Source organism: Erpetoichthys calabaricus, chromosome 3 (genome assembly GCF_900747795.2).
Source record: "Erpetoichthys calabaricus chromosome 3, fErpCal1.3, whole genome shotgun sequence".
NCBI lineage: Eukaryota > Metazoa > Chordata > Cladistia > Polypteriformes > Polypteridae > Erpetoichthys > Erpetoichthys calabaricus.
Window position 1 is genome coordinate 19,822,330 of NC_041396.2, and position 13,778 is coordinate 19,836,107.

Sequence of the window (13,778 nt, forward strand, 5' to 3'; positions counted from 1 at the left end):
GACTCCTGTCTGTAAAGTCCTGCTATTTTCCTCTCACAGTTCCAAAAGTACATGAGGTTGCCAAGGTCATACCCCAGCTTTTGTGTAGGTTTTTGTACAAGGGCTAGACAGAACGTTTCTGACTCCTGGGGTAAATGTAGCTTTTTAAATAAGCATACAGATAAATATATATACATGAACAAAGTAACCAATAAATGCATGTGCGGTAAACTCCGTTTTTGAAATTCTCAAGATTCTTTATTTGTCACATGCATAGTTATACAGGACAACACGCAGTGAAATGCATCCTGATCCGCTTATCAAAAACTGTGCAAAGTTAGAAGAATATCAGTTAAAGTAACAAAAAGTCATAGATTGAAAGGTAACAGTATAGTAGAACATAATAAATAAGTACAATTATGTGAATAAAGTACAGCAGAATTAAGTGTTAAGGTGCAATAGTGTAGTAATTATTGTGCAAAACCAAAGTTAGACTGGTGCATAGTTAAATGAGGCAGTTTGTTTGTTTGAGCTCCTGCAATCTTTACTTTCTTTTTATATTTTCTAATTTCCTACTTTCATATCCTTTAACTTTCTCCACATGTGTATAGCACCATTTTTTTGAGCCTTTCTAATTTCACTGGTGTCATAGTCTCTAACCTGCTCTGCATGTGTTTAGCGTCAACGTTTGTAAACGTCTTTATGAAGTTCTACTTTGTCATTTTACTCATTGTCTTAATTCTGAGCTGTACAATACATAGAACAGAATAAATCCTCAATACAGTATAAAAATAAAAATTCCAGAAGTATGGAGTAGAATTTCACATTAGCTGATATCACATAATATGATTTGGATTTGTTTTAAGTCCTGGAGACCTCATTCATCAGGCTGCCTCCCTCATTTTGCCATTCCACATCTGAAATAGCACTAATCCGATGAAAGGACCCCTCATTCCCACGTCCCCATTCATCAGGGATGACTTTACCTTAGGCAGGCAATCTACAATTTAAAGAGATTGTTATTTTCTTGTGAATTGTTACATATGCATTATTTTCACTTTTACTTTAAAAACTTTTGTAAAAACAATACTTGTTTCTTTATTTCCTGCCCCACGCGAGGTTACATCTCTTTCTTCCCAGACGTATAATACTGCTCGTGTTGTGAAGGGTGTTGCGGCTGAACGTACGCTAAGGATCATTTACTGGTTTTTTGCTGCTTGCTAGCTGCCTCTTCTGCCTGTCGCATGTCGTTGTTTTAAGAGCTCGGAGCACATGATGCTTGCCTGCCAAAAGCAATCCAACAACTGCTAGCTTAGAGGTCTGTTGACTTGTTTTAAATGATGGCTCACTGCCTGGTCTCGCGTGACGTTGTAAAAGCAATACCTGTCTTTTATATCTGGCCCACGCCTGTGTGTCTCATGTTTACGGTCCCTGCGAGACACACCGTGGCAAGTCTCCTTGGTATTCTGCAGTGTGTACATTCATTTACATCTACACCATTTGCAGCCAGGTAAGGGATTCTAACCCATCCTGACTGGGATGCAAGCACATGCTTGCCATCCATCACGATATGTAAACCGATATAGTTCACACTCAAACCAATAATATATGGACAAATATATACTTCATATGAAAGAAGCCAGGATTGTACACACACAAACAAATGAAGTATGTTTATGCAAGCCGAGTAATAAATACTCATAAACCAATAATCTGAACATGTAAACCAATAGATTATACACAAAAATATACTTATGACCTGTTTGGCCTCACATTTCTTGCACAAACATATGCAGAGGTTCAGTGAGTAGAACTTCATCACTGTTTAGAAAATGTGATCTGTTGGTGATTTCAGCCACTAGAGTCTCCAAATCATAACTTTAGATCTTCAAATGAGGGTCTGCTTGTAATTCCAAGAGCTAAACTTAAAAGAAGTGGTGAGGCGGGCAGCCTTCTGTTGTTATGCACCTAAAATCAGGAATAGCTGACCGACAGAAATTCACCAGTCTAATACAGTGGGGCACTTTAAACAAATTGCTAAAAACATTACTTTAACATGGCTTTCTCATAGCTTCATTTTAGTGTAACCCTGATACTCTGTATATGCATTTCATTATCATTATCATTTATGGTGGCTCCAAAATCCTTTTTCTGGTTTTCTGTGGTGGCGATCTGCGCAAACCACCAGTCAATCAAAGCACCGTGATGTCCTTACATTGATGGATTGAAGGCCAGAAGTCCACATGACCGTCATTATCAAGTTCTTCCATGTGAACCCTGAATACCATGAGGACTGATTGAGATCATTGATGTTTGGTAGAATGCCTAGAGATGGCTGGGTGGTCTCGTGGCCTCAGAAACCCTGCAGATTTTATTTTTTTCTCCAGCCGTCTGGAGTTTTTTTTGTTTTTTCTGTTCTTCCTGGCCATCTGACCTTACTTTTATTCTATGTTAATTAGTGTTGCCTAATTTTATTTTCTATATATTTTGTCTTTTTTCCTCTTTCTTCATCTTGTAAAGCTCTTTGAGCTACATCATTTGTATGAAAATGTGCTATAGAAATAAATGTTGTTGTCGTTGTCTCAGCTGAGATTGCAGGTTACTACAGCGTCTGAGGGATAGAAGGACTCGTACTTGCAAAGGCCCAGATCCTGCCTTGTTCATGACATATGAGGTCTAAGCGACAGCCCCATCTGCAGAATCCCAACTTTAAAATTTCACAACGACTCTAACAGTTCAACCGAATACTCCTCTTCATCCACATATCCCAAAATAATACCCACAGCTTACCTGTTTAAGCTGCTTAATGTTGCTGGTGCGGATGGAGGCCAATAGCTGGTCCCGCATGTTCTTCTCTTGTGCAGGCAGTGATGTCCGCTCCTCCAGCTTTCTCTCAGATGCTGGCGTCAGTGAGTTCCTCAGGGCTTCCCCATTGAGAGGTGGCGCTGGTGGGGGAGGGGGAGGGGGTGGGGGACTCCCGACCCCTGCAGCCCCACCCATTTTCTTAGGAGAAACTTTGGGAGAAGACCAAGGTGAAGATCTTGGAGATGATTGAGGTGAAGGTCTTGGGGATCCCTTTGCAAAACCCCCTTGTTTGGGAACCTCCAGAGTTCCCTTCTTATCGCTGTCCCCTTGAGCCTGCTTTTGCTCCTGAAGCCGCTTTTGCCTCTGTTTGTCCATATTCCTGCTCAAAATGTTGGTCATAGTCATCCGTGGACCTGCCAGCTCAAAATGATAGCCAAGCTTCAGCAACGTGAAGTTCTCCTTTAGGATTTTGGCCATCTCCATCTCTGTCTTGCCACCGCAGATGTGCCGCTGATTGTGGAAGCGCAGCTCTGTCAGAGTGGTGTTGTCCTGCAGGGCACGGACAAGGGCTATGATCCCTTTGGCTGTGAGATGATTGGAATCAAGGTTGACACTGACCAGGGTTTTGTTTGTCCTCAGTGTGGCAGCGATGGCTATTGCTACGTGGTCGTCAGCTCGAGTGTTAGCCAAAGCAAAGATTTTGACGTGTGTATTGTCCCTAAGAGCCTCGGCAAAGCGTATCAGTGTGTCGTTGTTGATGACATCTGAGTTATTCACGTTCAGTTCGGTCATCTCAGGGTCATTGGCTCGCACCTTCTCCAGGGGCTCATCGAAAATACTGGGAGCAGCCTCCTCTTCTTCTTCTTTTCCTTTGGCTTCTGTGGCACTTTCAGCCTTACTTACAGATGGCTTGGCATTGGCAACATCGTTGGCCTGCATGTCCGAGCTGTGCTTCTCAGTTCCAGCCACCTGCTCATCGTTTTTATTAGGCGATGTGTGAACGATCTGACGTGTCCCTATGTTTCTTGAAGGCGGCTCCTCTTTTTGACTGCTCTTGATCTCCTTACTGTTGGACCGTCTCAAACGTTCATCTTGACCGCGTTCTGTGGATTTCAGGGCAACTTTCCCTTTGCTGTCATTTTTAGTTTCATTTCCCTTGGGCTTGTCAGGCAGTCTGTCGGCCACTTTTTCACTCTTTAGCTCTTTACTGTTGGACCGACTCAGTTTATCATCCTGATTTTGCAGTGAAGATCTTGGACGGTCCTCCTTCTTGCTATAATTTTGAATTTCCTTTTCTTTAAATTTTTCTGGATCTCTCTTGGCTCTCTGGCTGTCTTTGACACTGATGTTCTGATCCTCTTTGCCTTTGCTGTTTGAACGTTTCAGTCGTTCATCTCGACTTCGTCCAGTAGGTTTTGGATGATCTTCCTTCAGGTTTTCTTTTTTTGTTTCACTGGCCTTCTGATTATCTGCATCACTTTTTTTTGATTGCTTTCCTTTCGATTGAGGACATTCCTAAAGGAAAACAAAATATGGTTTGTTATTTTTTTTAGCAGTGGCTTGTAATATAAAGACAAAAGGTTGTCACAACTGAGCATTGCTGTTAATCTTCTTGGTGTGACAGAAACGGGCTGTCTGTGAGCCCCAAACACAAATACACCAGAATGTCCTGGGTTCAAATAAAGGGTGTGTTTATTGCACAACTCCTCCAAACTGAAGCACAAAACACAAGCACTAGTGATCTCTCCTCCAATTCTCCTCTCTCTACCGCACTGCCCTCCTCCAGTCAAGTGTTGCTTCGTCTCCTCCCAATTCTGACTCACCTGGACAAAGGAGTGAGGACCCGGGAGTACTTCCAGTTCCAGGGATACTGCCCATAAAGTCACATGGAAGTCCCGTATAATAGGAAGTATATCTGCCTGTAGCGCCCTCTTGCTGCACCCATGGACCTCAGCAGGGCTGTGCTGCCGGACTACAGCTCCCAGCATTCCCTGCTAGTACCCAAATGGGCGCCAATATGGAGGGCTGCTGCCATCTAGTCCCTGGGGGGAATGAACATCCCTCAAAGACGGTCCTTCCCTGTCCTTTTCTTCTTTTCTCCCATCCAGGGAAGGTACTGGAACCATGTCCAGTCAGGACGCCACCAGGGTAAGAAATCTTCCCTGTCTGACTTGAGAAGTCCTGTTTGGGTGCCCCCTTTCCCTTTTTTGACCAGAATGCCTGACTGACCTCTTGAAGTCTCCCGTCCTGGCAAGGAACCATCCCCCTTCCTGGACGGTATGCCAGTTGAACTGGTGTGGCACTTACATCGGATATGTTTAAAGTCTAGTAGGCATTCACTAAGCTTTAATGGAAGCTGTTTGTATATAGTAATCCCTCGCTACTTCGCGGTTCACTTTTCGCGGATTCACGACTTCGCGGATTTTATATGTGAGCATATCTAAATTCATAACGTGGATTTTTCGCTGCTTCGCGGGTTTCTGCGGACAATGGGTCTTTTTACTTGCTTCCTCAGTTGGTTTGCCCAGTTGATTTCATACAAGAGATGCTATTGGCGGATGGCTGAGAAGCTACCCAATCAGAGCACGCAGTTAAGTTCCTGTGTGCTGCTGATTGGCTCAGCGACGGAGTGTTGCATTAACCAGGAAGTCTCATCTCACTCATTCATCATTAACGCACTAATGCTTCAGGGGCCGTGTCCAAGCACCAACAGAAGATGCAAATGATTGCAGAAAAGGTAAAAGTTTTGGATATGTTGAAGGAAGGGAACAGCTACACCGCTGGAGGACACCATTACAGCATCAATGAGTCCACGATTCTTTTTATTTAAAAAGGAGGAAAAGCATATAAGATCTACGGCTGCTTTTTCTTTTAACAAGGGCGCAAAACGAGTTGCAAGTGGAAGTGATAAGGCAGTAGTCTGGATGGAATCTGCTTTAGGAATCTTTGCAACAAGGTCGACGACGTCATGACCGCCTACAAGCTGCTACGTGTACTTCGCTATACAGTAAGTGTAAACTTATCTACTGATTTTATATTGCTTAGCAGTTGTCCCTATTATTAATAGAATAAATGGTGGGTTGTAAACAATACAGGGAGGGTTTAAAAACATCCAAATACACGTTAAATAATTAAATAAATATGGTGTCCCTACTTCGCGGAAATTCAGTTATCGCGGTCGGCCTTGGAACCTATCTCCCGCGATAAGTGAGGGATTACTGTAGTGCCTAATTTCAAAACAATGAGTATCTAGCCATATAACAAATCAAAATAAGCAGAAAATGCACACATATCGTAATAGTAATGAAAAATCAAATATAAAATGCTGCATATTATCGAACTCTTTTATTTTGCCCATTTGATATTGAGTGGCTCAAAGGCCCTTCATACAATCCACAAATCTGTATGTCTAACACCTTAATTAAACAACTGCTTTCATAAGGCTTATCAGAATCTTTCTTTAATATAACTTGGATGATGGGTTCCACTGAAAAAGCAAGGGTTGTTGGGGAGCAGGAACTAGGTGTATAGCGGTTTTACGATGGTGTATGCCAGGGTTTCTTAAGCTTTTATTTTGTTGCCACCCAGTCTTGTCCTTCTTAGTGTCTTAGTACCACTGACAGTCATTCAGGTGTGGGGGATCTTCTTGGAGAATCGCCGACAACGGTCGACCCACCTCAGGTCAAAGTAGAGCAATGTTGATTGCTTAAACTGCCTGTCGCAAGACCCTTCACAAATCATATGCGACCCTTTCCCATTGAATTAAATGACCACTGTAATGTTAGGGACAAAGACACATTTGTCCTTCATTTACCCCAATTCTCCGCAGCTTAAAATAACAAATCAAACACTTCAGACGTGATTAAAATGGACATTGCAAACTTTCATTTAAGGGGATTTGCATATATTTTGGTCACATCATGTAGAAATGATACTTTTTCTACATGGTCCCCCCATTTCAGGGCACTATAATGTTTGTGCCACAGCAATGGCAGGTCTATTAAAGCTGTCATATTTAGGACTTTGTCACATATCCCTCACATGCAGTGACTGCTTGACAACTGTGATTCATAGACATCACCAGGTGCTGAGTATCTCCTCTGATGATGCTCTGGCAAGCATCTAATGCAGCCATCTTCAGCTCCTGCCTGTTTCAGGGGTCTTGCCCCCTTAAGTTTTATCTTCAGTATATGGAAGGATTGCTTAATTGGATTTAAATCAGGTGACTGGCTTGGCCATTCAAGAATTTTCCATTTTTTAGCTTTGACAAACTCGTGTGCTGCCTCAGCAGAATGTTTAGATCATTATCTTGTTATAGGATGAAGCACCATCCAATTATTTTGGAGGCCTTTTCTAGAACTTGAGCAGATCAGATGTTTCTACACACCTCAAAATTCATTGTGTCACAGCTGTCAGCAGATCCATCATCCATGAAGAGAAGTGGCAGCCATACATGCCCAAGCCATAACACCCTAGCACTCTGTTTAACAGTCTGCTTTGGTACCTGAGCAGTTTCTTGTCTCCACACTTTGCTCTCGCCATCACTCTGATCAGGTTCTTCTTTTGTTTCGTCTGTCCACAAGACCTTCTCCAGAATTCTGCAGGCTCTTTGAATTCCGTTTTTGCAAACTATAATCTGGCCATCCTGATTTTGTAGCTAACTAGTGGTTTGCATCTTGCAGTGAGGCCTCTGTATTTCTGCTCATGAAGTCTTCTGCTGACATGTCCACATCAGCCTCCTGATCTGTCACACAGGACTTTGGGGCTTTTCCTTTATCACATTGAAGATTCTTCTGTCATCAGCAGTGGAGGTCTTCTTTGGCCTACCAGTCCCTTTGTGATGACTGAGCTCACCAGTGTGTTCTTTCTTCTTCATGATATTTAAGACAGTTGGTCATCCTAAGTTTTTACAGATGCCTCTAATGGTTTTATTCTTGTTTTTCAGACTCATAATGCCTTCTTTGACTTTCCTTGGCAGAGCTCTCGTCGTCATGTTGAACAATGATAGTACCTACAGACTCCAAAGGGTAGAAACAAGCTGAGGTATCTTATGAAGCAATGAAACCCACCAGAGGAATCGTCAACACCTGTGACGCCAATTGTCCCAAACATTATGGTGCCCTGCAATGGGGTGAACCAGTAAAAATAAAGTGTTGTCATTTCTACATGCTGTGACCAAAATGTCTGCAAATCCCCTTAAATGAAAGCCTGCAATGTGCACTTTAATCAGGTTAGAATTGTTTGATTTTGGAATTTTAAACTGTGCAGCAGAGGGGGAAACAAAGGAAAAATGTGTCTTTGTCCCAAACATTATGGAGGGCACTGTACAATGGTGGATCAAGACTTTGTGTGACCCAAAATCAGATTAAGAAACTCTGCTGTATACAAACGTGTTTACGCTGCTCATGGAGACGACAGATCGACAGAATAAAACCATAGAAATACAGCCTTTAAAGCCACTCATATACTAGACGTGTATTTTAGGGCCCATTTACACTTTTAAGTGTAAATTTCCAGCGTCGTTTGGTTGTTTTCAAACTTTTTGCTGTTGTTTTATGTGCATTTCTCAAGCGTTTTAAGGCTTTTTTTTTTGAGTGCTTTTCACACAGTGTCATTTCCTTTTACCATTTTGGTAGCAAGGTGGGATGGACTTGGGAACCTGGAAGCTCAGCACAGTGGTCTGCAAAGTGGGCAAAGTATCCCCCCTTCCACTGTACACTGGGTTTCAGCATCCCATTTGGCAGGTCCCAGTATGGAGTTGCGATTCCATGGGCTTGCCCTGAGGGGGTCGCTGGGGGAGTTCTTAGATGTTACAAGGAATGTGGTGGTCCTGCCTGAACAGGAAGTGCCTCCTGGGGGCAATAGATCAAGAACTGGAAGTACTGCTGGGTCCATCCAGAGTTAAAAAGAGAGCCCTGTACTTGACACAGAGAGAGTTGGAGTCGGGTGTGGAGGCAGAGAAAAAGAAAAGGAGTTCAAAGAAGAGAAAGAGTTGAGCTGTATCGCCAACAAAAGAGGTCTGTATGAAGGTATTAGAACACTCTAGACGAGAACAGGCCATTCAGCCCAACAAAGCTCGCCTGTCCTATCCACTTATTTCTTCCAAAAAAACATCAAGTCGAGTTTGAAAGTCCCTAAAGTCCTACTGTCTACCACCCTACTTGGTTGCTTATTCCAAGTGTCTATCGTTCTTTGGGTAAAGATAAACTTCCAAATGTTTGTTGTGAAATTTACCCTTAATGAGTTTCCAACTGTGTCCCCGTGTTCTTGATTAACTCATTTTAAAATAACCGTCTAATTCCCTTCAAAATTTTAAACACTTCATTTATGTCTCCTCTTAATCTTCTTTTGCTTAAACTGTAAAGGCTCAGCTCTTTTAATCTTTCTTCTTAACTCATCCCCTGTAGTCCTCTAATCAGCCCAGTTGCTCTTCTCTGGACCTTTTCTAGTGCTGTTATGTCCTTTTTGTAGCCTGGAGACCAAAACTGCACCCAGTACTCCAGATGAGGCCTCACCAGTGTGTTATAAAACTTGAGCAGAACCTCCTGTGACTTGTACTCCACACATCAAGGCGCTATATAGCCTAACATTCTGTTAGCCTTCTTAATGGCTTCTGAAAACTTACTGGACATTGATAGTGTCGAGTCCACTATGACTCCTAAATTCTTCTCATAAGGTGTTCTCTCGATTTTTCCGATCACCCATTGTGTATTCAAACCTTACATTTTGACTTCCTATGTGTAATCCTTTACATTTACTGACATTAAACTTCATCTGTCACAAATCTGCCCAAGTCTGACTGCTGTCCAAGTCCCTCTGTGATCATTCAACAGATTCGACATTATCTGCCAATCCACTGACCATCTAATCCCCTGTGGAATCAGCCTAGTTGCTCTTCTCTGGTCTTTTTCTAGTGCTCCAATGTCTTTTTTTAAAGTCTGGAGACCAAAACTGCACCCAGTACTCCAGATGAGGCCTCACCAGTGTGTTATAAAGCCTGAGCAGAACCTCCTGTGACTTGTACTCCACACATCAAGGCGCTATATAACCTGACATTCTGTTAGTCTTCTTAATGGCTTCTGAACACTCTCTGGAAGTTGATAGCTTAGAGTTCACTACGACTCCTAAATCCTTCTCATAAGGTGGACTCTCGATTTTCTGACCACCCATTGTGTATTCATACTTCACATTTTTACTTCCTATGTGTAATTCTTTACATTTACTGACATTAAATTTCATCTGCCACAAATCTGCCCAAGCCTGTATGCTGTCCAAGTCCTTCTGAGATGATATAACGGATTCCAAATTATCTGCTAATCCACCTATCTTGGTCTCATCTGCAAACATAACCAGCTTGTTACTTATATTTCTATCTAAATCATTTATATATATTAAAAAAATATATATATATTGTGAAAGGCACTATATAGCGCCTGACCTGGCACAGACTGAGGCAGAGGCACGTACTTAAATAAAACAATCTTTTATTTTTCTTCAGCCATGGGGCACGCCTTCCCTGTGTCCCACAGGCCCAACACAGTCCCAAAACACTCACACTAATTACAACAATCCTTCTGGCACCACCACTCCTCCTCAGGCTTAGTCCTCCTCGCGACTCTGGCTCTCTCGAGTGGTGGTGGCTGGCCTTTTTTATACCCCACCCGGAAGCATTCCAGGTGCTTGATCACCTGGCCCTCATTGCATTTCCGGGTGGGGCTGAAGATTTGACCAGCTGGGCTGCAGACTCCATACAGCTCCACCTGGTGGCCATCCAAGCCCCCAACCAGGCTGTGGAGGACTCCATCTCCCATGGAGCCATGCGCCAGGTTGGGAAATCATCGTCTGCCAGGGAGGCTGCCACCAAGCATCCCGGGGGAGGTATTGAGCTGTCCATGGTAGCTCCCCCGGAACAGATGCAGTAAGGGAGTCCCTGCCAGGCATGGGACCCGGCTGTCCTTCACAATATATATTAAAAATGGGGTGGAGTGGTGGCGATGAGGCTAAGGACCTGCGCTGGTATCCCGAAGGTTGCCGGTTCGAATCTCCATCACTGACCAAAAGAGATGCTACTCTGCTGGGTCCTTGAGTAAGGTCCTTAACCTTCAATTGCTCCAGGGGTGCTGTACAATGGCTGACCCTATGCTCTGACCACAAGGGGTATGCGAAAAACTAAGTACTTTCCTTTGGGATTAATAAAGTATAAAAAAAATTAATAAAATAAAAAAAATAAGAATAGCAGCGGCCCTAGCACTGACCCCTGCTGGACACCACTCTTAACATCGTTCAATTCTGATTTGGTTCCTCTCCCATCACCCTTTGCTTCCTGTGTCTGAGCCAATTCTGCACCCATCTAAAAACATCACCCTGAACTCCCACTTCTTTTAGTTTGATGCCCAATCTCTGATGTGGCACCAAACTCTCTTAATAGCGATGTTACTCATTTGGCGGCTTATCTTAATTGCCCGCACATGCTCAGTGCAACCTCTCTGGGTGGCATCACCTGCCAAGTCAGCATATTTTGCTTTACTCCTCTCATGCCCTTCTTCATCACTCCCTTCCCACCGTTAATTCAATGAAGTGCGCTACACATTTCTTTTCTGACCATAACACTACGTCTGGCCGCAACCTACTTGTAGTCATCCCCTTTGGTACAACTAATCTTGTATTAAGGTCTGCACTCAGCTCCCAATCACTCCTTACACTTAACTGACCTCCTCTTAGTTCAATTATACCTATTTGGCCATTGTTCTCCCCCTCCTTGACAAATACTTGCTTAATCTCTTTTACCTCCTTTGCATCGCCCAATTCTGATGAGGTTCCTCTCCCATCACCCTCTGCTTCCTGTGTCTGAGCCAATTCTGCACCCATCTAAAAACATCACCCTGAACTCCCACTTCTTTTAATTTGATGCCCAACCTCTCATGTGGCACCTTATCAATTTTTTATCAAAGGCGGAGTGGTGGCTCTGAGGCTAGGGATCTGCACTGGCAATCGGAAGGTTTCCGGTTTGAATCCCGTAAATGCCAAAAGGGACTCTGCTCTGTTGGGCCCTTAAGCAAGGCCCTTAACCTGCAATTGCTAAGCGCTTTGAGTAGTGAGAAAAGCGCTATATAAATGCAAAAAATTATTATTAAAAAATTATTATTATCTATACTAATAAAAGGCAAAGCCCTCACTGACTCACTGACTGACTGACTGACTGACTCACTCATCACTAATTCTCCAACTTCCCGTGTAGGTGGAAGGCTGAAATTTGGCAGGCTCATTCCTTACAGCTTACTTACAAAAGTTAGGCAGGTTTCATTTCGAAATTCAAAGCGTAATGGTCATAACTGGAACATATTTTTTCTCCATACACTGTAATGGAGGAGGAGGAGTCACGTATCGCGTCATCACGCCTCCTACGTAATCACGTGAACTAAAAACAAGGAAGAGATTTACAGCACGAGTCGCACGCGGGAACGAAGGTAAATGACGTTAATTTTTGACTGTCTTTTAATACTGTGTAAGCATACATATTAACACATGTGCAATTAAACATGTGCATTTACGGGGTGATTTCTCAGGCTTAAAAGCTCACCTTTTATCAAACGCGGGAACAAAGGTAACTGACGTTGTTCACTGTCTTTTAATACTGTGTAACCATACATATTAACACATGTCCAATTAAACGTGTGCATTTACGGGGTGATTTCTCAGGCTTAAAAGCTCGCCTTTTACTAAAAAGGTAAATGCAAAACTATTTTCAATCAGTTTATTGAAACGCTCCCGTTAAGGATTGCAATAACATATTCGCGAGATAAAAGAACGAAGTAGGGGGAAATGGAGGAACAGCCGCAAACAGCGAAGAGCAAAAAATTAATTAAACAATTGAGAACGGAGCGAGTTAAGCATATTCGCGAGATAAAAGTTTAATGAGAAGACACGAGGTATAAACGAACCACACGCCGTGGCGCAATGTTAGGGGCAACAGTTTCAACCATTCTATGATCTGCTTCTCGCAACTGAAAGACGGCACATGGCGGATGTTAGCCGACTTGCTGACTGCAACGTTAGGGGCTTCAAGTATGGCGCTGATGCCACATCTCAGTGCCAACACTTTGCAGACTGTACTTAAAAGACACGCCCTCCTCACTGGACAGTTAAAAACACCAATCAAACTAACGATGACATCAAGTATTACCCAATCAAAAGTAGGAAAGGAGGCATCTTCATAAAATGCGTGTGGGATGATTTGCATGAGACGCTGCTTTAAAAAAAAAATGATTAAAAAAATACGGGATAAATCCCGTCCAGAATTGATTCAAAACGGGACGCGCAATTTCATTGTCAAACGCGGCACGATTCCGTATTTTAAAGGACGGGTGTCAACCCTACAGTGCCAGGTAACCACCCATACAATCAGATTGTGATTCAGACTAGGAATGCAATGAATGTAATTACCCCGATCTACATACAAGGCGAAAGTCTTGCAACATTCAAAGAAGATGGTTTGGGATAATTAGTACTTATTAAGTACACCATGGAACATAAAAGAGCTTATGAAGCCTTGAACCGAAAAAAGCAACATCTCAGAGATCGTACAAAAAAAAAAAGGAGGTAATGTCGTTTTACTCGCTGTAGATTTTAGTGAAACATTACCAGTTATTCCACGAGGGAGACCAGCAGATGAACTCAACGCTTCTTTAAAATCCATGCTTCTCCCACGGTCGGTTATATGTCGCGTGTTCTAGGGTAGGTACACCAAAAAATGTATACATTTAAGCATGTAATGGGCAAAGAAAAAATGAGGTATACCCGAAGGCACTGCAGTAGTACTCAATGTAACTTTACTTCTTAAATGTTAATGTTTTACTGTTTAATAATTTATACGCTTCTTATATATTGTTCAAATTCTTTTATCAAAATACCAGTGACAGCGCAATGCACGATAACATGGACTGAATACACCATACGCATCTGCCCACGGCCGCCCTGGTGTGCGCAGATAGGAG

The 13,778-nt window shown here is 42.8% G+C and overlaps 1 protein-coding gene across 1 annotated transcript in view; it reads right to left on the bottom strand.

Moving 5' to 3' along the window:
- Positions 1 to 13,778, bottom strand: part of lmod1b (leiomodin 1b (smooth muscle)) — an 80,642-nt gene that overhangs the window by 13,151 nt on the left and 53,713 nt on the right. Inside the window, exon 2 of the mRNA XM_028796430.2 lies at positions 2,770 to 4,299. Within this exon, the coding sequence (XP_028652263.1) occupies positions 2,770 to 4,299 (1,530 nt within the window). The remainder of the gene's footprint in view (positions 1 to 2,769; positions 4,300 to 13,778) is intronic.